This window comes from Anser brachyrhynchus (assembly GCF_964034855.1).
Source record: "Anser brachyrhynchus genome assembly, chromosome: 4".
Lineage (NCBI taxonomy): Eukaryota > Metazoa > Chordata > Aves > Anseriformes > Anatidae > Anser > Anser brachyrhynchus.
The window spans coordinates 65,650,994-65,678,247 of record NC_137698.1 but is presented as its reverse complement, the minus strand read 5'-3'; the positions used below and the strand labels follow the sequence as shown (position 1 = coordinate 65,678,247).

General features: G+C 37.5%; 1 protein-coding gene across 1 annotated transcript in view; it reads left to right on the top strand.

The window, feature by feature from the left end:
* The window catches only part of STX18 (syntaxin 18), a 66,508-nt gene that overhangs the window by 36,625 nt on the left and 2,629 nt on the right, over positions 1 to 27,254 (top strand). Inside the window, exons 3-10 of the mRNA XM_080591990.1 lie at positions 7,227 to 7,342; positions 8,729 to 8,806; positions 8,924 to 8,990; positions 12,753 to 12,868; positions 17,369 to 17,457; positions 25,288 to 25,346; positions 25,718 to 25,787; positions 26,372 to 26,452. Of these exons, the coding sequence (XP_080448116.1) occupies positions 7,227 to 7,342; positions 8,729 to 8,806; positions 8,924 to 8,990; positions 12,753 to 12,868; positions 17,369 to 17,457; positions 25,288 to 25,346; positions 25,718 to 25,787; positions 26,372 to 26,452 (676 nt within the window). The remainder of the gene's footprint in view (positions 1 to 7,226; positions 7,343 to 8,728; positions 8,807 to 8,923; positions 8,991 to 12,752; positions 12,869 to 17,368; positions 17,458 to 25,287; positions 25,347 to 25,717; positions 25,788 to 26,371; positions 26,453 to 27,254) is intronic.

The window sequence follows — 27,254 nt, the reverse complement described above, 5'->3', positions numbered from 1 at the left end:
ATTTATATTGACATAACTGAATACTACGTGTTCTTTTTCGGTTCTGTGACAAATTAGATGTAGGGGTAGAATTAGATGTAGGGGTACATGGCTGTTTCCTTTGTCTCCCTTTAGTCATAAATGGTTTCCAACAAAACAAGGTGATCACTCATCCTGCAAAGGAGGAGGCAGAAACTCTTTGTTCCTGAAGATGTTAACAAGATGTGGGTGACTTTATTTTTTTCTTTTTAAGCAAACAGTGATCATGCCTTTCAGATAAGGGCTGTTAATTGCCTTCCCCTTTTTAGTGTATTATTGCCACGTATTCTATGTATTCTTCCTTTCTGTACATTTACTGTAATACACTCCCACATTGCTTTCTTCACTCTGCAGTGTGAGATCCTTTATTCAGTCTTTGGTAAATTGTCTGATGCTTAGTCTGTGAACAACTTGTGCCTTTGCCTTTCTTCACAAGCTCCTTCACATTTTAGACCACTGAACCACCAAGGCAACTTGGTTGTGTTACTTCTGCTTCTAGGAACTAGCTGTAGTACATTAACACTTGGGAATTGGAAATGATCCTCTGGTGGTCTCCATTTTCTTCAAGACATCTTTCTAGGTTGAGATATTCAAAGACCAGTAGTTATTCTTACTGTTTCAATTTAATGAGACATTGGAAAAGAATTAAGATAATTCTGGATTTTGACAGTAGAAGACCTCATACTTGAAAGGGAAATCACCTGTTTGTCTGGGTTAATTTGACTTATAATTTACTCTCTTTTGCAACTGTAAAGATATTTAGAGTCTGGCAGTGATGTGCAGGTTGGTTCTGAGTAGCAGTGCTTTTTCCATGGGAAAGGTGGGATGGGTGCCTTCTGATGCATCTTCACTACATGCTTCTGTGGACCTTCTGTGCAGTTAAGTGTGAACGTTTCATGTGTTGTTTACAGCAGTTAATGTGCTTTGAAAAATTATTAAAGAAGCATTTTTGCCTTAAGTAATATCGGAGCCCAGTAATTATTTCTCTTACTCTAACATTCATCTACCTAGTAAAGCTGAAAAAAAACAAAAAGGCAATAAATCAATTACATGTTTGACCACTAATAGAAGATAGTTGAATGCATGCCCTGGGTTTTGTGGAGAGTGCTCCCTTGATGTAGCTAATAAAAGAAAATAAGTCACCATTAAAGGATTCTAAAAATAGTCTCTTACAGGCTCCCCTAGAATGCCAAACTGCTTTATTGTGCTGACTTAATTATGTTTTTATAAGAAGCAAGCCTTTGTTACATTAAGACAGTAAAATGCTTAGGTAGCCTATAAGGACTTCAAGAGGAAGTCTAGCATCCTCTTCATGGGGGAACGTATAGTATTTTCTTGTTATCTAGGGAATTATTTTCAAATGATTTATTTTCTGTTCTGATTTTACTAAGTTCATATATCACGTTTTAGAAATAGTAATTCTTCTTAACAGCATTCTGGATTTTCTTAGCAATATTTTACAGAACTGGAGATACTAATTGAGGTGTGTCTATACTGCCTGCTCTAGTAGCTGAAGTTTCCCCACAGACTTTTAAGTATGTTGTTGTGAGATGTTTTGTCATTGGAGTGGACAGGTTTCTACCTTGGATTTATGTTGAACAGCTTTTTGATGGTAATGGGAAGTAAATTAAAAAGCAAGTAAATTAAAAAGCATAATAAATATTGCTTGAATTTAGTAGTTAAATAAAATAATAATAATAATAATTTAAAATGTACTGGGTGCCCAAAGGGAAGATGTTTTTAGAAATGTTTGATGTACTTACAGCTAAGGTTATGCATACATATACATATGCACATATGCATACATATACATATGACCATATACATACACACTTATCCGGTAGGGTATGTATATATCTGTAAGACAATACTGCAGGTGGTAAGTAAGGTTCATTTCCATTAAACATAGTCCACATCTGTATTTTAGAACTGGTTGATTTCAGCTTCTCACTTCTTTATTTTGTAATGCATTGCTGCAGGAAAAGCTTTTCAAGCAGAAACTTTTTTTCTGCTTGGTTTGGTGTCTTCGTTGAATGAGTAAGCAGAAAATATTTTAGGCATCATCAGAGTTACTGATTCCAAAAGCTGGTGTAATGCCTCCATAGGCTGTTCTCTATGCTTTTCCAGAAAAACAGGATCATAGTAAAGGTAGATTGGATGGAGCATAGCATTCAAAAAGAGAATGGCGAGGTCATTCCTAACATTCTGCCTTCCTTACTTTTAAACATATCCTGCAGTGGACCTTCTGTATCCTCCCTCCGCTTTGTTTCTGTTTCCTTACCTGTGCTACTAGATTTTTTTATTTTTTTCCCCACTAACATACACTGGTTTCTCCTTAGTCTTTTCTGGTCGATGTCTACGTTTGGGTTTCCACACATGTTCTCCTTGTTGTGCTTTTTCCTCTCCTTTGGACGCTGTCCCAGCTAGTGTTGCAGTGAGGTGCAGAAATGAAACAACACTCCAAAAGCTCAGGACAGCAGATCGCCTTTTATTTGCAATGGGTTGTACTACACTTATGCACCCCATAGTATAGATCACTTCTTATGCAATAACATGTTGTTACGTTCAGTTTATGATACAGCATGATCCCCGTGGCTTTCTGAAGTAATGTTTCCTAATCGCTTATTCCCCATGCTCTGTGTGTTCAGGTAATTGTTCCTGCTGCAACAAAGAGCCTCTGACCATCCCTTATTCAAATTCCTCATGTCATTTCTCCACGTTGGCAATATTGTTTTGAACTGGAGTCTTGTTCAGTTAAAACAGTTTTAATTTGCTTACTTCTTTGCCTCTGCAAATTTAGGAAATGTGTACTCCATTTCACTGAGTTGTTATGTAAGTATTTAACAGTGTCAGAAGCAGGACAGCCCCTGTGGAACACAACTCAGTACCTCCTCCTGGTTTGCTGTATAACTACTCCACGTTCAGCTTTCCAAACAGTTTCACATTAATACAGTATTTGCTCCTTGTAACTTATTTATTTGCTGGTAGCTTATGAGGATGTCATGTGGGATGGTAACAAAGGCCTGACTAGAGAGAAGATATATGGCAGTGGTTGGTCTTCATCCATCCATGAGACCTGTTGCTACATTCCCAATGTAATTACATGGCATGTGACTTACTCATGATACATCACGGCTATTAGTTATCTTTTTGTTCTTTTCTAAGCAGTTGAAAATGGATCATTTGTTCCTTTATTTTCCTAGGCTGAGTGGTCTATAAATCCTTTATTATTTATTTATTTATTTATTTAATACAGATGCTACAGTTTCATCTTTTCATCTACCTAGAACTCATCTATCCTCCACTAATTCCTGGCAGCAAAGATACATCCTTTAATTTGATGCATTTTATTCCAGAGTCTGGCCTCCTGCTTCTGCAAACTATACGGATGTGTATTCACTCTGGGATTTTTTTGAAGCCAGTTAGTTCCCTTCAAGAGCACACCATTGGCATACAGATAGGAGGAATGTATACTTTTTGAATTCTGCTTGCATCATTAGCTCAGAAGCACTGCACCTTCAGAAACACTCGTGCCATGACCTGTTATGGCACTGTACACACTCAGCATCCTGTTATTAATATACCACTGGACACTTGCTATTACTAATGAAATAACAACAAATAACTTTGATTTTTTTTCTGAATGTTGAAGGTACTAAATTGAGCCCAGATGATTTAGAAACAGTAAGCTAAAGGTAGTAGTAACTGCAGTTTACAATTGACTTCAGAGATGAAAGCTAATGCAGAAAAAGCCATTTCTTCATAGTCTGCATATAGTTTTATATCTTTACTGAGTAGCAAGCCAACACATTCTTTGGTCTTTCTGTTATTAATATTTGTGGAGTAATCTCTTTTTATCATTGACAATCCCTTGTCAGTAGTGTCTCATCCCGGACTTGACCCTTTTCTGATTGCATCCCTATGTGCTGTGTTCCTTTACAGTTGCCAGTAGCAATCAGACCTAATTTGTACTTTCTGTATTCTGCTTTATTGTATTTGAACTCAATGAAGAGCTCTTGAAATAGCATAGTTCATCTCTTACTGCATTGCCTGTTCTTCCCTTCGATCAAGGACAGAACTGCAAATTGTCCCAATGTCATTTCCATAGGAAGACTACTAGTTCACCTGGAATCTTTTCTGTTCAGTCTTAGGTTTCCTTTTTCTTTGAAATTAAATCTTCTAATTTTTTTTTAGACTATTGAAGTCTGCCTACTTGATGGCCGCTGTCTCTATCTCACTCTTAACCCCTCTTCTTAAGTTGCTTTCCAACCCAAATTTCCTGTGAAACTTTCTGCAGTTGATGAGGATAAAAATCTACAAGAATTGTGCACCCTTCTCCCCTTCTTTGTCTGCATACGTTAGCCAGTGTGTGCCTCATGCTTTGGCAAGTTTTTGCGATTCCTTCTGAAAAAAATGGTTCATTTGACCTTTCCTGATTTCGTGATGTATCAGCCCAGTGATACTGCCACTGGTAGTACTTCGAAGCAAGTCTTTGCATCTCTGACATGTAGGTGGCTTGGGATTTTTTTGTTTGTTTTGGGGAGAGGGGGTGTCCCTTTGGCCTATTCCTTTTAAAGAAATGGTTCTTTCTCCAGTAAGGTTAGAAGATGGTGATTAGATGGATTTTCTGCATGTGCAGACTTCCTGAGGAGTGCAGTGGGGCTCAGGTACGCTGTTAGTACCAGTGGATGCTGTATGTGTTTTGGTATAATGCCATGCAATTGGGTGACTCCATTCTTGCCTTCCCAAGGAGGCTGGAGTTTCAGGTGTCCTTGGCTCTGGGTGGCTTGACTAGATCTTCTTCAGAAGTGCTGGTGCCAGACACTAAGCTATAAACAGGAGGAAAAAAAAAAAAAAAAAAGGAAAATATTCTATTTATTCTTTATCTAGATTGTCACATTTTGCTGCCTTTGAAGCTGTGAAACTGCTGTAGGAATTTGACCTACTCTGTTTTTGTATTGGCAGCTATGAAAGGTAACAGAACAACTTGTCAAAGGTGTCAGTAACGTAGTGATGCACTGAGGATAACTAATAGTTACCCTACTAGTAAAAACAAAACATGCCTGGCGCAGTTTTTTCATATTCATTTATAACGCTGATTTAAACGAAAATTCTTGTTTGCATTTTGTAATCTTTACCCTGTAAAGTTAAAAAGTGCGTGGAAAGCATAGAACTCATTAAATACCACACAGTTGGGCAGGGTACAAGAACCTAGGTGTACCACACTCCATGTACCACACTCCATGCAAGCTGTGCGAAAGGAGTAGAGAAGCAGTCTGTCCTAATATATTTAATGGTGTGAATTGTTTTACATTGCATTGTAACCATCAGTATATGTCATTTTAATCAGGCTGTGGAAATGCTGTCTCTAAAATGAAACAATGTCAGATTTTTCGTCGTTCAGAAGCTGTTCTCTAAGAGAGTGCAAATGAGAGGTCCAGTTTAGACTACCGATTACAATTTCAGTAGGGATTTTCCCATAAATATATGAAACTCATCTGTCCTGAGCAAAGGAGAGCAAATCAGCTCTTGAAATACAAATGGAAACATTATACATGGCTGCTTTTCTGTAAATCTTCTGTAAATTATACAAAATAATTTTATAATATTTAGTGATTTTAATCAGAGGGAAAAAATCCCTACTATTTATATGTCAAATATGTGATAGTGTTGGAAACAAACAAGAGGAAAATAAAGAACATTACTTGTAATTAGTTTGCCTTTCTGTTTGCTGGCTAATTTGTGCTTGGGTACAGGCTGGCCCGTCAGCAGATACCAATTTTCAAGCAAGGTGAACCTTGTGATGCCTTTTTTTTTTTTTTATGTAGCTTGTCACTCAGGGTGAGGGCGAAGATGTTTTGGGATACCTGGGGACATTAGAGCGAGTTTCAAACTTTGTGGAGGAGCTGTGGGAGAACCACACTGCCAGTACTTCGACATACAAGAAGCAACTGGTGGGATTGCATGTGATGAGAGGTGATAGAGGAGAATGAGATAAGGAGATGTGAAATGGTTGTAGGGCATTCCCGTGGCAGGCAGTGCAGCAGACGTAGGGAAGATTTGGCATTGTTGTGGTGAAGTATGAGGGACATCTCTAGGGTATTAGGCTAGCTTTGGAAACTGAAGATTTCTTCTTTTTACTCATTTAATTGCATTGATACAGTTGCGTTATACATACCTTGGACAAGAGGAAAAAATTTCACATATAAATAAAAATTTAAGTTAAAATGTGTGCATTTATTGAAAATTTTCTCTCTAGTTTAAAGGCAAAATAGGCTGTGGTGACTGATCAGGCAACCCAAGATGAACGTTGGGTAATGTGCTGTAGCAAAGTCTTATCATCCTGTGCAGCCACTGTTAAAGTCTCCATTCAGTATGTTTTTCCTGGTGGTTATCTATGTTGTATTAATATTTTACTGACAGGAAAGGATAAAAAGTCTTACAAGTGTACTGAAGTAAAGCTCTAATTATACTGGACCCAGTTAACGTCAGAATGGAGAGCTCTGCCTAAAACACACTGCTGTTTGGCCTTTGTGGTTGACCTCCATTTTTATTAATTTAGTAACAAAAGCATATATTAATCCTATTAGAAAATATTAAATACATAATGTATAATCTAAAATAGAAATAAACAATGAGAACATGTTTTAATAAGTCTTGTAATCTACTTGATATAAAATGTACATTATTTTCTGATATTCTTCTTTAGTGTGGTTTGGATTCACAGATTTCTTAACAGCTACTTTTTAAAATGAAGTTCAGGATTTAAGATAAAAACATACATTTAAGTGAAATAAGTTCCAATTTTTTTGTATTTCTTTCAGTATTTGAACTATTCTTTTGTCTTACTTGGTGGTGGTTTTTTTGTTTCTTTGTTTTGTTGGAATAAATAGTGAGGGTGATGATTTATTTTCTAATTGTATTGCCTTACTTTACCTCCTTGGTACTATAGAAGATGATAGGATATGTTGTTCTTTCTGCATCTTTTACCACTTCAAAAAAATGTTCTAAATACCTCTCAGCTTTATAGAAGTGATGGATATTGTACTTTTTAGTCTTACAAATAGTTTGTATCTCCTTTTTATGTGTAAATCAGTGTTGCAAAAAAGCTTCTGGGGAGATGGTGAGTGGGAAGAAGGTCCAAAATGTGTGCTTACAGGTGCTATGTTGGGGATTTCTTAAAAGTGACGATTTGTCTTGTTTCTCAGCCATATTATGTCTGAATATGTGAGGATGACAGATACAGAACGTGATCAGATAGATCAAGATGCTCAGATATTTATGAGGACATGTGCAGATGCCATCCATCAGCTGAGAACAGAAGGTAAACCGAGCAACTTCTAAGTATTCTTTCTTAGTTATTGATAAAGGCTGAATGTCACATGGTGTTGAGAGATCTGAAATCCTTTTTGGAAAGAGACTGTCCCTTTTTATTTGCATCTCTGTAATCCTATTGACCAATTATCACCATGCTTGGTTTTATTTAATGTAAGTGAAAGGATAAGCCACAGCATAAAATTTTATTTGTTCAAGTACACTAATTAGCAAGTGTTTAAAAAAAATAAGTCTTAAATACTTACTGTTTAGTATTAATTTAGCACTGGGGCGTAGAGGCCTGAACCAAACTGAACCAAGGCTCACTAAAGTTAATGAAAGTCAATGGCTGTTTCTTTCTAGGTAGTCCACCTGTAAGGTTTTACAGGTATTCTCTTTCCATGTTTGAGATAATGACATCATTGTACAAAATGTAATAACATCTAAATCATTACACTCTTTAAATATTTTCATTAACCACAGACATTTTCCTGAGTTGTTGAATGTAGCCCTCAAAAATTTGTGCTCCAGTAAAAAAAAAAAAAAAAAAAAAAAACCTCAGCAATTGTTCAGAATATATTTTAATTGTAAAATATTGTGTGTATATGCATATATGTTTTAAACAGATAATTTACTAGTATATGAAAAGACATAATTTTCATTGTGACAAGTATTAATAATTTTGCTTTTCTTAATGGGACTACCATTGAACAGAGTCCTGGTAAAGTAATATAATTTTGACAAATAGTGTATGAAATTATACTTTTACAGAACTTATTTCATGTAAGTTGAAGAGAGAACTTCTGTTTTGTCATTTTTAACTTGGCTTGCTCTGTGTATGTGTTTTACCAGTATACCAAAGATTTTCATCCACTTTGGAATGCCTTTTAAACATACATAGAGCATTATTCAGAATCACAAAAAGTGATTCATGGATGGGAACTTCATAGTATGAAAACAAGAAATATGTGAACTAAAAAGATGCTTGACACAATAGATCCCCAAGATTTCCATGTAGCATGTGCTCTGGGAAATTCAAAACGTTAGAATTTCAACATGTTAAGCAAGTTAAACCTCTAGACCTGTTTTGCAATGCTTAGTTTGATGACATCTATTCTTGTTTAGAAATGTAATTGATGTAATATGACTCAGTGGCATACATAAAGAATGACAAACATTACGTGACGCAAGTTGGTTTGAAGTTTTGTTTTCTTGTAATAATTTGCTGGTTTACAGAATGTATATTTAAATATAGCAAAGTTCACAATAGTTGTATGTAATGTAGATAAAATGTTGATAGGCTCTTGGATATAACTTGTTTATGAACTGAACATGCAAACTTTTATGTAATTCAATAAAGTGTTAAAAGATCTTGTATCTTTCTTTTGCATTTCAGCACACAAGGATGTCCAGTCTGCTCAGGTGAAGGAGCACAGAACAGCAGTCTTAGACTTCATTGAAGATTACTTAAAAAGTATGTAGCATTTTTTCTACAATAATGAGTGGTTAAAAATGAATGTTTAACTGTATTTTCCAAGAAAGATATCGTGCTCTTCTAACCTGAAATTTTATTTACTGGTATCTTGAACAGGAGTGTGTAAGCTGTATTCTGAACAAAGAGCCATCCGAGTTAAACGAGTGATAGATAAGAAGAGACTGTGAGTAGTGAGCTCTTGTTGTCAAAAAAAAAAAAATAGTTTAACTCTGAATTGTGTTTGTAGGTTATTCAACAAAATCATTATTCATGTTTAGATTCTAAGGAGATTGGTTTAGATGGAAATCTATAGCTGGATGAGGAACTTCCACTATCAGCAGGTGCATTTTATACTTCTGGCATGTAAAGTTAATTCTGAAAATGGCAAAACGCCAATACAATGTTGTGTACAATTCATATATGTCAATGATCAAAGCACCAAATTAGTAAAAAGGGGGTTAATAAACCTAATGCACTTCTACAAGTACAACAAAATATTTTTGCCTATCCCATTAAGTAATATTCTACATAAAATAATTTAGAATTAAATTTTGCACATTGATAATATGTCTCAAGATGCTATTTAGGATACCATCTGGTTAGGTACAAGAGATGTTCACTTCTCTACTTCTCTCTCCCATTCTCTCTTTTTTTTTTCCCTCCTTTAGACCACTATCTTTCTGCTAAAGCAAGTGATTATGTTATACTGCTTGATATGGTGGGGTTTGACAGCAAGTAGTAAACTGCTTAAAATCAAAATCTTGTATGTAACTTCTGAATTGAACCAAAGGAGCTTCTGCTTCCTATCGTCATGGCATACATTCAAGCTGCTAACCTAGAGGTGAAAATCAATGGGAGAAGTTAAAGATGATTCACTTTGTGGCTTAAACCCCCACCCCTCTTCCTGCCAAGTATCAAACCCCATACCTTCTGGGGAGTTTTTTTCTGCATACCTGAGATATAAGAATGAGTTAAAATGCACAAGTTAACAAGTTTGCAATTTATTTAATACATCAAAAGCTTTCCATGTCTTCTAAATCCGCATTATTTGAATTCTAGCCTTAGGTTCCATGATGCATATTTTAATATAAAAATAACAAATTTTAGAATATACACATCAATAGGTATAGTACCTTTCTGAGACTTGATGCTGCTTTATCAGTTTGGTGTTTAGCTTGATCATCTATTACATTGAAACTAAAGAGATGTTTTCAGAAGTCCATAAGTATATGTTGTTCAGAGTGATTCAGCATGATTAAACACGATTGGATTCACTTAAATATATCCTCCTGAGACAAAAATAGAAGTATAAGCCAACGACAAGTAAACAAAGTACCCCAGAACAGATGTGAAATTTATTAGAAAGTCACGTGAGAAAAGTAAGATAGGAGTTACAAAAATACTGAGGGCCTGTAACTTTGTGAAAAAATCGTACAAAAACATACTGCGTGATATTTTTAGCAGGCAAAAATACATAACCTTATTGATACTGTTCATAGTAAGGAACTTCAAAGAAAGTTAGCATGGTTCCTGCCATGATACAGTTGGCTAACAAATACCAGCTATTTAGCTTGATATACTCTTATCGTTGTTTCCATGTCAAATGCAAGGTTCATGATTTCTCAGATGACTGAACAGATGAGGCAAGTCAATCTGCTTTATACTAAGCATGAAACAATGAAAAAAAAAAGCTATTCCAGAAATTAGAATATCACTTATTTAATTGAGCAATAAGGCCCTAAAAAATAACCCAGAAGATGCAGTCCTTTTGTGAAACACGGGAGGAGTACTTCTTGGCCTCTTCTGTATGGACGTAAGAAGTAAAAAGCAGACATTGATCAGCTGGAGCCTGTATGCATTGCAGATGTGAGGTAATGGCTAAATTATCATTAAAATTAAAATTCAATTTAAATAAATCACAGGGCATAAACCAATCTTTATGATGATTTGAAGAAAAACTGTCTTTTTTCATGCTCCTTCAACTAGTTGATTTGTAATTTCCCCTAGGATTTCAGTAGATTTCAGCACTTTGTGATAATAGGAATACGCTCCATCCCTTAAACGAACTAGGCATTCTTTAAGTAGCAAATTCCAGGCATTTTGTTCATTTTTAATTGAAAACTTTCATACATTAGCATACCATGGTAAGTAGGGACAACAAATAATAAAGGAATGCATTTATTTAAAAGTAAATTAATCCTAGTGCAGATCTTTTTTCCTGCAATTTAGCATAAAATATGTACTTCTTAGACAATTCCGAGAGGTTTGCAGTAAAAATACACGTCATTATGTTTACTTTTACATGGGTAAACATCCTAAGTTCTTCCAAAAATCGTGTTATAATTTTTGTATATAAGTTGTGTTTATATACTAATTCATATTTTTTGATTTAAAAATTCTGCCGATTACATAGGACTAATTCCATAGAATGAAATGTTGAGAAATAGAAACAAAACCATTTTTTTCTGTAAAGGTACTTGGTTGGGATTTTCAGTTTTTATGTTTATAGGTATTCATATTTATATTACATTTCCAATATTAAACTAATTTTCCATTAGAATTTCTTGTGAATTATGTATGCAGTTATTCAAATCAAGTTGACTTTTATTATTGTATGATTGGTGTTTTATTAGTATCAGAAGTATTATTTGAATGGCATGGCCATCCAGATAAGTCTGTTGTTTTTTTTTTTTTTTTTTTCCTTGGTATTAGGCAAATTTGGAACTCGGAGGAGGGGAGAATGAAAAGTTCTTTTGTGTAAATGTACACAAAGCCCAGTAGCAGAGTTTTTAGAACTAATAAATGTTCCCTGTTATTATTTTTTCTTGTTTAAATAACATAGTCTGTCAGTGATGACTAATGCATTATATTCTGTTTTTCTCAGAATTTTCTAATTATTGGCTAGAATTTAGACACAATACAAAGAAGGAAAAGCACACAAAATGCAACACCTTCTGTTAAGCAGCAGGGGAAGATTGCAGATCATAATGAGATTAACTGTTGATTATATATGAGAGGGGAGGAAGTGATGAAGGTGGCACAGCAGGTGATTCAGCCCATTATTTTTTATTTTATATTTTTTTTTAGCTTCTCTATCAGCATAATTGCTAAGCATTTAACTATCTATTGTGTCGTGGTTACAGAATTCATTGTTGACAGCAGTGAACCACAAAGTTTACTGGAAAAAATATTTAGCCACTAATTTTAAACTTTTTCGGTGCTGTAGTGAAAAATACTTGACAAGTACTGAGGTACCGAAATAACCACTGAACGTGCTTCTCATTTTTTATATTGGTTTTGTATTGAAATCGCATAGCAGGGAATATGTATCTGACCATTACATACAGTTTTTCTTTTCTTTGCTTCTAAATGGGCTGTTCTGTCTCTTGGCAGACACGGTAAGGATCACTCTCGTACAGGTTAAAGTATTCTTTATAGATAATTAAATAATAATAATAATAATTAAAAAAAACTTGTTTCAGGAAAAAAAGTTGATTCTGTTGTATCTTCTTATTCTCCCCTTATGATAGTTGACAATATAAACATGCAAATATTACTTGAAAAAATTAAATAGGTGAGTTGGCTGTTGCTACTGAAAAATTTCAGTATGACCAAAATGCTATATATTCCAATACTCCAGATTTTTTGAAAGAAACTTTAATAAAATGTCTGGTTTTTACACTTCAAAATTCTTCTCAACTCTGAACATGTAATGTATAATGGAATATAGATTATACAGGAATACTGTTCGTGCTTTCTTTGCTTTTCTAATAGTATTTCAGTAAAGGTAGCTAAGTACATTTTGTATCTAGACTGAGAACTCTCTATTGTGAAGTTTTCAAGACCAGGTTAAAGTGCAATGAATGCGAGTAATCTGTGGTTGTTCTTGTTTTAGAGAAATTCAGTTCCATCATATCAGTTAAATTATAGGATCTTATGCTTCTAGGTCCAGACTTGAACCTGAGCAGAGCAACATTTCCAAATCACCTCTTTCTCCTGAAAAAAATTCACAGAATCCTTTAGATGATTCTGAAGAAAAACTTTCTTCTGAGGAAAGCAAAGGTAAGAATAAAACATAATTATATTTCTGTTTTGTAGCAAGCCCTTTCTATTCAACAGTACTTCTTTGACATTATGAGGGCCTATTCCAAGAAGGCCTCTTCCTGGAACATGTACTTTTTCTATTCTCTTTTTCCCTGAGTTGATCAGGCTTGTGTGATGCACGTTGTGGGACTGGGGAAGCAAAATCTTCAGCTTTGTGACATGTTTCTTTCAACCAGCTTAAAAGGTCTTATGTCTTGCTGGATTTCTTCATCCCTTCAATAAACTTTGTGTGAACTCTCTCCTTTTAATTTATTAATTTTCCACTATCCGTCTAGTTACATGTCTTCTGAGACCTGCCTGATCTTTCCACATCCTTTTCACTGATGGTAAGGAATAGGAAAGTAGCTTGGTGGCTTTCTAGTAGTTTCTAGGAGTGTTTTCTGGTTTTTAAGCACAGAGACCTTCAGTTGGACACCTCTACAGTATCAACACAAAGGCAGAATATGTGCACAGGGGGGATTTTAGTGGCTGGAAAGACACAATAGGTTTGGGGATGTTCTCCACAGCCTTGAATTTTCTTGCTGGAAGGACTGCACCTTCTATTTCAGTTGACAGGAAATAGCCAGAAGTCTAAAGCAGCAACTCTGGCCCCATGGTCATTTCAGCTGGTGCTGTTCTTGACAGAACTTGCAAATTCCTTAGTGACCAGCTTCTGAGGCTGCAGATGTAAGCCCCTTCTTTCAGCCTTTTCTCAGAATGGTCCCTTGGTCTGTTTTGGGGTGTGTACACTTACAGACCTTCATTGCAGAGTGTCTAAGTACCACCATTGTGCAATAATGTCAGATTTCATACCTAAAGAGGAATCTTGTTTCTCTGATTTCAGAATTGCTTTCTGTGGTGTGATTTCTCCCGCTTGTACTGTCTAGAGAAGTCTGAGGTACAGTGTGATTACAGTGTTAAAATTATTCATGGAGGGAAGCAGAAACTGTGGCAAAATGTAACATTACATTATTCTGCAAATCTGTTATTGCTTTTTATTTATTTATTTAAAGAGTGAAGTTTCTCTAGGTAGTGACTTGAGGGTTGTACAAAGGTTGGATTCACGTGAAGTGGGTACTCCATTTCTGAACGAAGACTCTGATATTGAATTACCTTGCAAAGTGCAAACCATTTCATTTTCTGACACGGTATTGCTTATCTTCCAGCCAGTTTGTACTTCTGCAGCCCTATTGATACGATTTTTTTTTTCTGAAGACTGAATTTACTGTAAGAAGTAAAGGTTTTGATTATGTGTCATTTCTAGTGCTTACTACATTTTTATATTTATGTCTTAAGTGATGCAGCACAGAGGTACACAGATGAGTTTCACCTTAACACGTTATCAGTATTTCACAGCTGTGAGCCAGTGCCAGCAGAAAAGCAGCAGCCTTGTAGCATCTTCATAGCTCTTTGCTCTTGTCTCCACAATCTCTGAAAGTGTACACTCCCACCACATAAAGTGGCATCACAATTTTTAGCTCAGAAAACTGTGCCATGCCACGGGAAACACCATTCTTTGTTCTCCCTGGATGCAGCAAACCACTGCAATGAACAGAAATGAAGCTTAGTTTACCGCACATTAATTTTGATTACTCCCATTTTCACTCTTATTAGTTCATGCTTTAATTTTGTACGGGAAAGTAGCTAGACACAGGGGTTCGTGATGCAGTTCTTACAAGAGGATGCTGACTAGTCTTTGAGAACACTAGGAAAGTTGTATATCAAAATAAACCCGTCTGAAGTAGTTTAGATGCACAGAATATGAGGTTCCTCATTTGGTTGCTCAGTTGGTTGCTGCTGTTTATAGAAATCAGCCTTGTGACTTCGCTGGTAGGTGGTTGTTGAAGCATAATAACATGAATGAAATGACTAGTAAACAAAAGCTCAGTTTAAATCGTAGAGCCTTTGTGGTTGTTTTTTTGTTTGTTTTACAAGTAACTTCAAATTTTTAAGAAATTGGAGAAATGACTGTGTGGAGAAATAAACTCTCTAATCCTCAGGACGTTGATGTTTTAGAACATGGTAACCATTTATATCTATGAAATATGAAAGGTCATCAGAGTGTCTGGGTTCCTTGCTTAAATATCGCAGCTGTAACAGTCTTCTGAGAGAGGTTTTGGTCCTGTCCTTACCTTGAACATCATGGCAGACAGCTGAATGTCCTACGTGGGGTGCTGAAGCACAGCCTTGGTTTTGTCTGGTGTTTTGGCAGATACCAAAGCAAAATGTGATTACTTTTGAGACAAAGCACCTGTTTACATTGGCATTATACTGGACATGCTTCATGGTAGGAAAATAGTCCCTCTAGAGATTACTTTAATATGCTGACTGTATTTATTTGCATATTACAAATCCGACATTTAGTTTATGGAAATACATGTAAATAATGAGTAGCTTTTGAACCGGTCCACTAGCTTAGCAGCTGCCTCCTGTCAGTATGGAAAAAGGTTGAGATTATTTGATCTTTATTTTGTATTTCCATCATTCATTAATTACATCTATTTCTGCAATTGAAACGTAGGTAGCATTTTTTTTTCTTTGTCTGGCTTTTGCTGGATGAATTGTAGAAAAGTACAGATGCCAGCTCCACAAAAGCTGCAGAATAACTTTCAAAGTGGCCAGAAATGTACCATGGTGACAGGAGTAACTCTGGGGAGATGCATGTTTCTCACTTACCTCTTGCTTGGATATGTGCTTATTAGCAATCACATTGGATACAGGTGCTGTTTTTTAACAAAGCTGACAGTGTCTGAAAGTAATTGGTTCCTCTGGGATAAAATAGGAATACATCTTATTTCTTAGCTCCATAAAGTAATTATCTTCTTTTCTTTGAATCCAGTAAATATGTCATTCTAATTTCGATATAATGTAAATGTATTGATTGTCCAAACAAATAATTTTGTGTCTCTGTGAAACAGATTGGAAATACTAATGATATCCAGTGGAAAATGTTGAGTTGAATTATTTCTAAATAATATTTAGAAATGCTCTTGTTTTTCTTCCTTATTACTTGTAAGAAAGAGCAGATTTTATTTATTTAATTATTCATTTTAAAGACTGTATGCCTTACCCATATCCCTCATTTATAACATTGTCACTGTTTGGTTTGTCATTGTCATCTTTGGTTGGTTGGTGGGAATGAAAATATACATTTGTAAAGGAGACGCACACAACAATACTCTTATTTATTTTTCGAGAGTTTTCACAAATATTATAATGAAAAATAAAAGGGGAAAATTTCTTCTTACAATACTTTTAATATATTTGTTCATAAATAGGACTACCCCATTCAGGGGCTTCCCAAGAGAAGGTCTTAATGATGATGCATCAGTGCTGCTTATGCGATTGAAAATAATGTAGGTTTAGAAAATTATAGTAAAGCAAATAAAAATACTTATAAATGCCTTAAAAACAAAAACAACACATGAACAACTGGGATAAAGTCTGAAGTCTTTCAGGAAGTCTGAAATCTATGAAAAAGTAAAAACTAAACCTTAGCGTATTTTAATTTGCAATCTGCATGTGATAAGTCAAAGCAGTTCAGCTTTGAGTCTGTTCAGGGTTGGTACAAATCTCTCTCTATTTTGGGTTTTGTAAAAATGCCACAGCCAGTGGGGAAGGAGGCCTTCTCAAGTTTGCAGTGTTATCATTAGGATTTTAAGCACTGATGCTAGAACAGCTTCAGAAACAGTAGGTTCCTGCTGTACAGTTTTTCTTTCCTATTCTAAATTCTTAGTCTATAATTAGAAGTATATAATTAAGCCTAAAAATAAATCTTCTAGAGGGAAATATCCTAGAAATAGCCATTCAAGATGTTTTATGCCCAACTCCTGCTAAGATTTATGCAGATGGTTAGCTTTAATCAAAGGGAAAGTGCTGCTGAAATCAATGGAGCAGCTACGATGTGGAAGGGTTAGTTTGTGGGTTCAGATCTGGCTCCCGTTACGTTCAGGAGGACCCCTTGCACTGAGTGCTGTAGGATTTGCGCTGTATTATGCAGTTTGAACAGAGTGAGGAAGCCAAATTTGTCCTACAAACTTTGCTCAAAATGTCTTTGAGAGTCTGCTCTTTCTGAGGAATGAGGAGCTGGTGGTTCTGTCAAATCTCACTGGAAGATAATAGCCTTGTGTACAGGCTGTCATTTTGAAAATTGTGTGTTCTTGTTACAATTCTAATGTGATTGTATTTTCTGCCGTAACAAGTCTTAGTGTGTTGTGAGTTGTTTTACATGTTTTGCTGTCAATATTTTAGTGCAACTTCTCGTAGTTCACAAAATTAAACATATGTGTACACCTCTGTCCCAGTTCAGGAGTTAAAGGTTATTGGTGTATAGTCTTGTGCTGTAACTATATGGTGAATCTTGATTAGTAGGAAATGAGATGTAACGATTTCATTGGAGTTCTGAAATCATGAGAAATGCTGTTTACTTCACTGTTCAGTGCCCTGCATTGTCTCAAGCTTTTGGTGGTTCTTGTACAGACAGGAATATGCCTGATGCTCAGTCTAACCTTGGATTATGGGGGGATGGAAAAGGTGAAGACGAACTGTCACCTGAGGAAATACAAATGGTAAGTCCGTTATTGTCCATTTTATATTTTCTGCTGTATCCACATGTGCTAAGAAAGTTCAGATTCACCCAAGTTCATTTACAACTTCCATTTTATGCAGGATAATGCCACGACAAGATATGTCATTTATATATGGCTTCCTGGTTCTTCTGGGAGCTGCTAATATTTAAAATTGCAAAATATTTGACATTAATACCAACTATTTTTTCAGCAATTGGAAGTGCCCTTTGAAAATGAAATTCTGTTTTTAAAAATTATAATTATGAAATGCTTTCTTAGAAGACAATGGAAGGAAAGGCAGCATCAGGAATGCATTAAAAAAATTTCTGAACAATAAAGATTTTGAGACTGGCTGCTTTTGACTTGGACTACTTCTAGTACACAAATAGCTGTATTTCATTTTATTCCTCTTTTTTAGGTTGATCAAAATCACACTGATTTTATTAGAAGGAATAACTACAGGCTTTCAGACACAGCAGAACCTCATGTATTTTTAGCTTTGCTATATTTCCGCCACTATCAGCAGTTTTTTGTGTTGTTTGTTCCAATTCTGTTCACAATTGAACTGATACGCTACAAAATTTGACGTGATTGCTGACAACCTGTTAGGCTTTTTGATGTTCCTATGATTTCTTGTTTTGAACTGCATGAAGTTCAACAAGGCCAAGTGCCGGGTCCTGCACCTGGGCTGCAACAACCCCAAGCAGAGCTACAGGCTGGGAGATGAGTGGCTGGAAAGCTGCCTGGCCGAGAAGGACCTGGGAGTATTGGTGGATAGTCGGCTGAATATTAGCCAGCAGTGTGCTCAGGTAGCCAAGAAGGCCAACGGCATCCTGGCCTGCATAAGAAGCAGTGTGGCCAGCAGGTCGAGGGAAGTGATTGTCCCCCTGTACTCGGCTCTGGTGAGGCCGCACCTCGAGTACTGTGTTCAGTTTTGGGCCCCTCGCTACAGGAAGGACATGGACGTGCTCGAGCGAGTCCAGAGAAGGGCGACCAAGCTGGTGAGGGGTCTGGAGAACAAGTCTTACGAGGAGCGGCTGAGGGAGCTGGGCTTGTTCAGCCTGGAGAAGAGGAGGCTCAGGGGCGACCTCATCGCTCTCTACAGTTACCTGAAAGGAGGCTGTAGAGAGGTGGGGGTTGGTCTATTCTCCCACGTGCCTGGTGACAGGACGAGGGGGAATGGGCTAGAGTTGCGACAGGGGAGTTTTAGGTTGGATGTTAGGAAGTACTTCTTTACCGAAAGGGTTATTAAGCATTGGAACGGGCTGCCCAGGGAGGTGGTGGAGTCACCATCCCTGGAGGTCTTTAAAAGACGTTTAGATGTAGAGCTTAGCGATATGGTTTAGTGGAGTACTTAGTGTTAGGTCGGAGGTTGGACTCGATGATCTTGAGGTCTCTTCCAACCTAGAGAAATCTGTGAATCTGTGAATCTGTGAACGTGGCTCCAAATTCTCTTTGTATTAGCACACACTGTATTGTTTCATATAAAGAAAGTAAAACTTCCTTACAAGTAGCCAGTGGCTGTAGAGTTTTCAACATGGTGTGCTGCAGCACAGGGCTGCTGCAGCACGATTATCTGAGGCTTCCTTGGCAATGACTAGAGATGTTCCCAAACAGAGCAAGCATCACTTCCCGTCAGAGATGAGTAAGTTGCACATAATTACGGTATGGTTTGTCAAAGAGAAAAGGCTCTTTAGAGGCTGCTCCTGATGCTATCACATTGTTCTTGTGCACCAGTCTGAAACCAGAAGGCTTATTGCTGCTTTCTTTTTTCTCTCTAAACAGAATTTGTCACATACCTTCGTTTTTCTGTGTTCAGGCACCATATTATTAGCCCCCTTGGTGTAAGCTTCCAGAGGATCGGGAGGTAACAAGCATCAGAGGTGACAACTCTGAAGGTGCTTGCTAGTAACTGACTGCTAAATGTTAGGCTGCATTTTGTGGGCACGCTCTAGTAAGTTTTAAATGTGTTACATCCTTTGCCATGGTTCTTTGGGAATGAATGCATTTCTTTCTTTGGGAATGAATGCATCCTTTTATCCTTTTTAGAGGAAGGCCCAGCACACCTCATGACTTACATGAGTTGTCCAGGTCTGTGAGTTTTGTTCTATTTCTGTTATCGAGTGAAGGAAGATAACCCGGAGATAACCTGGGACTTTTTTTTCCCCTGGAATAAGTTCTTTTTATTGCCTGGTGAGGTGGAATGGTTCCAAGCCAGAGTAACACAAAAATCAATGTTTAATACTTGGAGATTCAGGAGCCCAGAAATCCTTCAGTCCTGATCTGCTTATTGCAAGGCATTTTCCCAGCTCTTTCTGGGGAGAACCATTAGACAAAAAATGCATTATTAATCTTTGTCCTTTCAGACCTCTCCCATGCTATGCTTTTTATTATTATTATTTTTTGCTATGCTTTTCTATGATTCTTCTTACACTGAGCATGAATTTCTGATCCTGGCAGTTATGAAGAAATACAGAATACATTTCCACCTCTGCTGAAAGCTAACAAGCATCGGTTGCTTCCACGTTATACCTTGGAAGGAGTATACATTGATTAAGACGTAAAAAAGAAGTGAGTCAGCATTCATGACAGTGTTAATGTAGATGCTTTTTCTTTCTCCACCAGTAAGTTGTCAAGTAGGAAGCAAGCTGCTTGATTCTAGTTATAGTTAATGACCTTGATGGAGGTAATTTCTTGTCAGGTAATTTTTTACAGTTGGATTGGATTGCATACATTGGGGTTGCTGCAGTGTAAACCAGGAGTTGTATATATGTATGTGTGCACAACAGGTTTTCAAATGTAAACTTTGCTACTAAAATGTTGATGCTCAGAACTGAGCAAGCCATTGTTCTGCTCTGTGGACCTAAAACGATTTTTTTTTTTTTTAATTTTTAATTTTTTAGGGTTTAGGAATGCTATAATTTGCAAAGGCTAAGGATGTACATAGTCACTATTCCACAGCAAGACTGCTTTCAGTGTATTTTCAAGTAAAGTTATACCTAAGAGTTGACCTTTATTAGTAGAAGCTGGATACTGTGTAACCTCACTCCTAATGGACTTTAATGCCACTGGAAGCCATTATTCTAATTTTCATGTAAATTTGGGTCCAAGGTGTAAATTATAGGTGTAACTAGGATGTAATTTGAGTACTTGAAAGTGCATTGATTTTATTCAATGCTTAAGTAAATACTTCCTAGTAATATGCAATACTTAATGACTTTATTGTGCTTTTAATGCAGGAATTTAAGGGTCTTTAGGAACACTTAATGAACCTTTACAGCTTTAGGAAATTGAGCCACTAAAAGGACTAATTATTTCTCCTCTGCATTATGTTTGCTGTTACAGAGAAGTTAATTTCTACTTTTTAAACATTTGATTTGTGAAGAGTGGACCGACTCCATTTAAGTTACTAAAAAAAAAACCACACTAGCGATTCTCAGAAGAGGGTAGGTTAAAGTGTAAGGAACTGCTGTTTTGATTTTAAATTGGAACGTGTTGCGTCAAATTATATGGAACAATTCTCGCTCATGGTTCTGTGATCCTTCCTGCGGATAAAATAATGAATTAAAGCACTATCATGTTGTTATAGCAGTAATTTATTTCAGTTTTTTACCCTAAGCAGAGATCTTTACATCAGTTGCAGGCTGTTGTGTGATTTACACAGTAAATCTCACTCTATAACTCTGAGCACAGGTACATGAATGTTTTCATAGTTGTTGTGAGCAGATGTCTTGTGGTTGTGTAGAGCGGGGAAAATGTGGTTCTGCTGTGAAAATCTACAGTTTTCTCTGACTTTTTATCTTGTTTTTTGTCTTTAGTTCAGGTATAGTACATTTCATGATTTATCTTATGGGATAACAAAAAAGAACTGTGATTCTTTCAATGCATTAGGCTTTGAGAAATATCTTAAGCAGTCACTTTATATCCTGGTAGCAGAATATTTCATTGTCATAAAAGAGGCTACTTTAACAAGCCATAAATCGTTGAGCTCTACAGATTGCTAGAGCTTGCTGTATGTTCACATCATGTTAATCCCTTTGTGACACACGATAGGCGACGTGTCCTTCTGTTCTCACCTCTTGTTCACTTGGCTGTGTCACCACGTCTTGCTGCTGTCGGAGCCGTGCTGTCCCTCAGCCCTGATTTCAAATTGCAAAGACTATTTAGCAGTTTAAAAAGCAATCTGTGCCAGTGGAGGATTTCAAATATCAAAGGGTTTTTTAAATAGTACTTTCTCAAGTGGATTTGTGCTATTTGTAAGGGATTAAAAGCATTCACTGTTTCTTTATTGAAAATTTGCCTCCTAAATTAATTATCGTCTCAGTTCTGCTAAGACAGCAGAATAGGGAATTTTTTATGCTGAATATTTGTGGAGAAATACTTATTCGTACAGAAGTCAGAAAACCAATTACAGCTTGGTGGCTCCACTTAGTCACTTAATGTCCGTGCAGTTGGCTCTGTGCTAAAGCTCATGGATCCATTTTATTGTCCTGTTCCTTGGCTTTGTTCTGAAATGAATCCCTTAAAATCAGAGACCTACAGAGGGGCCAGCGTAAAGGAGTGATGAGATACCTATAGCCACGTGCTGCTGTGAAGAACGTATCACTGCATTAATATTTTAACAAATGCTCTGCTCTGTAGAGATGCCACGGACAGTAGCGATGACGACACTCCAGTGCACTGTAACACTGGTACTTTTGTATTTAGCAGAACCATTGAATCTTGAGGGTGGGCAGCAGTGGGGCTTCAGGGAGCTGTGCACTGTGCTCCTCGCTGTCCCACACCTGTCCCACAGGACTGGGCTCCTGCCCTGAGGACTCGGCCCCACAGTGGAAGTTATGGAGCATGATAGCATCGGGGATCTTGGACTTTCTTCAGTTCTTTAACCAAGAAAAGAAAGCTGTTCTTGCTAACCAGGCAGCTAGTGAACCTCTAGTACAGAAAGATGTATTTTAAAAGAAACAGAAAAACATCTGTTATTATTATTATTATTATTATATAGACTGCCTGCTAGAAGACTAAAGCATTTTCTAAGAGATTAACTGTTATCCTGTTGAAACAGGTGTCACTTCACACTGACTGGTAACAAATTTCTGGTTTTTAACATGGTAACCGTGTTCCCCTAGGTCATGCAGCTCGACATGTAATTTGCTGTCAGTAAGGAGTCAGGTAGTGCTTCTCTGAGGGCCTGGTGGGACTGAAGCGAGATGAAAAATGTTACAGCACGAAGCATGGGACACAGCGGAGATGGTGTGGGATGTGAGAAGGAGGGGATGAAGGTGATGGGTATGACAGGTGGCTTGCCTTTTTTCTTTTTTTTTTCCCCCTTTTCTGTTACTCTGTGGCAGTCTAGAAGTCTTGCTCAGCTCCTTGCCGTCTGCTCTCCCTTGGTTCAGCTGTGCCGTGTACTCCTGTGGTGAGATTCAGTTTACTAATTTAGCAGAAAACTCCAGGAAAAAAGTGGTCAGGGAGTGAAAATGTCATCCCATGAAATCAGACGAGCAGCGGTTTGTGTACAGGAGTGTGTACTCGGGGAGAGATAGGAGCATGACAAATCCTTCCAAGACTCCCCTAGACCTTCCACTGCACCCCAAGTGGAATCAGAACATCCTGAGTTGGAGGGGACCCGTAAGGACCATTGAGTCCAACTCTTGTACATTTGCTTGTTTTTTCTTTCTCTGTGTAGGTATTATGAAAGTTTTTGATATGGCAGAAGTTTAAACTAGAGCATTTTGGATCATTTAACAGGATGTATAAATCAGCATGTGGAACAACGTGTACAAGGGGTTGAATAAGCTGTACATGGAAGGTCTTAAAAGAATCGGGCTAGAGGTGCTGGTGGAATGATTGGGGCAGGGAGGATGTCATAATACAGTGTCACCAAACGCAGCAGTCTAATTATATTAACTCAGTTACTCCTACAGATTGGCTCTGTGAAGTAAGCTGTGGGTCAGGTGACCTGTATGAACTAGCCACTAATTCTCATGTTGCATCCTAATGATGAACTGCATTGTTGCTTAAATGCCCTTGAAATCTTAGGTTCTTCATTTTTAGCTACTTCAGTATTACTGCTGTAAAGGCTCATTTGCCTTCCAGTGATGCAGCACTACCCTCTTCGTTATTGTTAATTCTCTGCGATTCAGACATTATTTTCCCTCCTCCTTCCTTCATTTTTTTGCAAAAGATAACAGTTCCTTTCAAATACTTACTGTCTTCTCTGGGCATCACGACATTTTCTTGCAAGTTCAAGCGTTGGGCCTTTGCTCAGATGGTGAGCAATTACTACTGCACAGACTGGAAGCCGAGACTGATCTGTAAGCAGTGCTGCTCTGCTGCTGTTTTCATCTCTGACAACACACTGCTTTGTCCCAAGAAGGATAATGAGACCTTGCAAGGTGACTGAGAGGAATGCTGCCTGTATACTGCTAATGAAATTGTAACTTGATTGAATTACACTGAAATCCAGAAGTGTTATGTAGGCTAGTTTGAAATAAGTAGATTAACTGCATTAGAACTGGGCTTGCTGTCTTGCACAGCGCCAGTGTCACATCCTTTGGATTTTTAATCCTGTTTTCTGGTATTCAGGCTGCCGCGTGTATCACTCAGGATTTAGAAATGAGGCTTCTCAGAGGCGCGTAGTGGGTAATAATTTCAGGATAAATGTATCCTGGGTGCTACTTCTGTGCAGTGGCAGAGACAGGGCTTTCCGAGCTTTGTGAGGAACGTGCAGAGAGTTAGTTGTTTCCATACCACGCATGTCCGGCTGGTACTGAGGCTTTAGTCGTGGGGCATTAATTGGCAGAATACCTCAAGTAACCTTCCCCTCCCTCCAGCCAGAAGGGGACTTGTGACCCTTTCAGCACGAGGTACTCTGGTTCCTGCCGGCAGGAACCTTTTGGCAGGGGCAGGCGGCAGCGATCTGAGTGCATTGCCCACACCTGAGCGTGGGGAGAAGGGAGCAGCACACCGCGGGGCTCGCTCCTGTGTCTGGCTGGCAAGGTGGCAGGATCGAGCTCATTTATTTAGGCACCTGGAAAATCCCACCTCAGAACGTGGTAAATGGGTCCTGTTTAAAATACAGTCCTTACGATGGCGCTTCCAACTAACTCTGTTATGATGTGATGCCTTTCTCAGCTGTGTTCTAGCAGTGTGTCTAAAGCAAACCTTGTCACCGTACTTCCTGCACCATAGCTCATTCCACATTGAGTCCCAAATGATCTGACAGGGAAGTATATCTAGAAAATCAAAGCTTGTTCTCCTGTATGAGGTCTTGTGTTTGTGCTCGTGCATTTGAAAAATGTAGTGCCAAAAGTGAAGTTTTAAATGAAAGAGGCTGGTTGGAATAAAGCCAACGCAGTGGTAAAGTACGAAGTAGTAGACATCAAAATATTTTATATTACAGCAAAATCTGCAAGCTGTTAACTTTATGCCATGGGTAGAACATGAATAAAGTGAATGACGGTGTAAAGGTGTCACATGCTATGAGAGCTTTCCCCACTCAAATTTTTAAAATAAAAAGGACAAAATTCATCCCCTATGTTTTTCCTTAGTGCAAAGAACTCGAGCAAAATCTGCAAAATATTTTGGGGTTTCATTCGTAACGGGAGGATAATTGACAAGTGTTAGAATGATAACACTATGATGTTAATGATGAATATGATGAATGATAAATGTGCAGGCTCATATTGTTCACTGAAGCTAATGGTAGTCATCCTTGGAGATCTTTGTAAAGGAAGGTGAAGGTTGCTTTGTTGGGGCTGGGGGCTGAGGAAAGTTCACCGAGTCCAAGCCTGTGAACTCTAACAAGACTTTTTTTTTTCTCTCTTGCAGTTCGAACAGGAGAACCAGCGGCTTGTTGGCGAAATGAACAATCTGTTTGATGAAGTCAGGTACAATTTTCCATTTACTGACAGGTCGCTGTATGTGCTGGTCCTGTAATCAGGATAACATCCACGCACGATGAATTTGCTGCTGGGCACCTTGCTGCAGGAATTGTAACGGTGTGGTGGAGGGGGGGACAAAACAGGAATGCCCAGATCTGTGTAACATCTGGAAATGAACTGTAGGGGTTTACACGGGGTTGTGTTCCTGTAGTGTAGACAGTTTTCAGAGCTCTAATCACACCTTATCACCACATAAGACTGCTAACAAAGAGCCGTGCCTGCTGAACCAGGCTTTACTCTGGTTGGAGGATCTAAAGCTGTAATAGTGAGAAATGCTTGCAGAAGTTTCTAACGGAGTATTTCTGTTCTTTGCCAAGACAAATTGAAGGAAAAGTGGTAGAAATCTCCAGATTGCAAGAGATATTCACTGAAAAAGTCTTGCAACAGGTTAGTGTAATTTAATGCTTGAAGGTTTTCCTGGGGGTGTTTTGGTCTTGGTTCTGTGCAAGATGTAAACATAAGAGCAATGAACTTTAGCACAAATGTGAAGGGAAAGTTTGTTTCGGTTTTTTCTTTTTTTTTTTTTTTTCCAAAAGCAAAATCAAGATGGTAATTACTACCATTACGTATCAGTGTATACTGGGAATGGAGAGTGCTGGGTGTTGTAGTGATCCCTCTGTCTCAAAATTAGTGCTCTATTAACTGTATTATTTAATAGCGTATTTTCTGTGAATGGTAGCACCTCTTCCAGAAGAGCCAGCAAAAATTAGGCCAGATTTGATGTTGGGTAAACAGGAGACTTCCTATTGATCTTAGTGGCCTCGGTTCAGGCTCATAACAACACATTAAAAAATGCAACTTAATTGCCTCTATGCCTTTGCATCGTTGAAGAAAGCATAAATAAAGCTAAGATGTTAACAATACCAGATTTTATTTTATATTTGAGTTCTGCTCGTCTCCAAAATCCTTACAGATGTTTTTTTTTTCCTAAACTTTGTCAATGTTTCTCGATTATTATTTTTTTTTAACAGGAAACTGATATTGACAATATCCATCAATTAGTTGTGGGTGCAACGGAGAATATCAAAGAAGGCAATGAAGACATAAGAGAGGTAATGTCTAAGCTGTTTTTCAATTAATTCCTTTCTCCTGAATTTCAGTTTTGCCCAAGTGTTGCTTGAAACAGCATGTACAAGTTAATGCATGATACTGTGTGTATTGGGGAATCAGGACATGATTTCGAAAAAATTGTGAATACGCTTAGCTAATTTACACATTTCACTCTGCTTGTCTTGCTAACCATGATCTGAAACTAAATGAGTCTGCAGAAATCTGCTTGGCCTTACCTATTTTTAAACATGAAGGTTGCGTGGTATGCACTTAAGCTCATCTGAAATTTTGTGGGGTTTTCTATTTGTTTTGGTTTTAATTAAAAAAGAAATCAGAGTAAAAGACAATTCTGCAATTGTTGAAACTGGAGTTAAACACTAAGCATTACCAGAAGAGTCTCTTTACTATGCTGAAGGCATCTCACATGCACCTAGTAAACAAATCTGTCCCGTTATCCTACTAATGAGATGATGCTTTCCTTCAGGAGCTGCGATTTCAGTAAAAACTGAGTTCCCAAATTAGCCTCTGTAGTAATTGGCTCAGTTCTTTCTTTTTTCTCCTGAAAGCACATTGAATATGTAATTCAAGGTTGAGTTAGCTACTGCTCAGCTAGTCTGAAAAGTGCATCAAACATACATTAGCAAAAATAACTTAGGTGCTTAAAATTTCTGTTTTGGGAACTTATTTCCACATTTCTTGGAGTAGAGTAGGAAAGATTTAGAGTATTATTTTCAGCAGCTGTCCAAGAGGTATGGTGGTATGGCAGATGGTGGGGAAGATGTGAGGGATTTTTCAGTTTTGGTG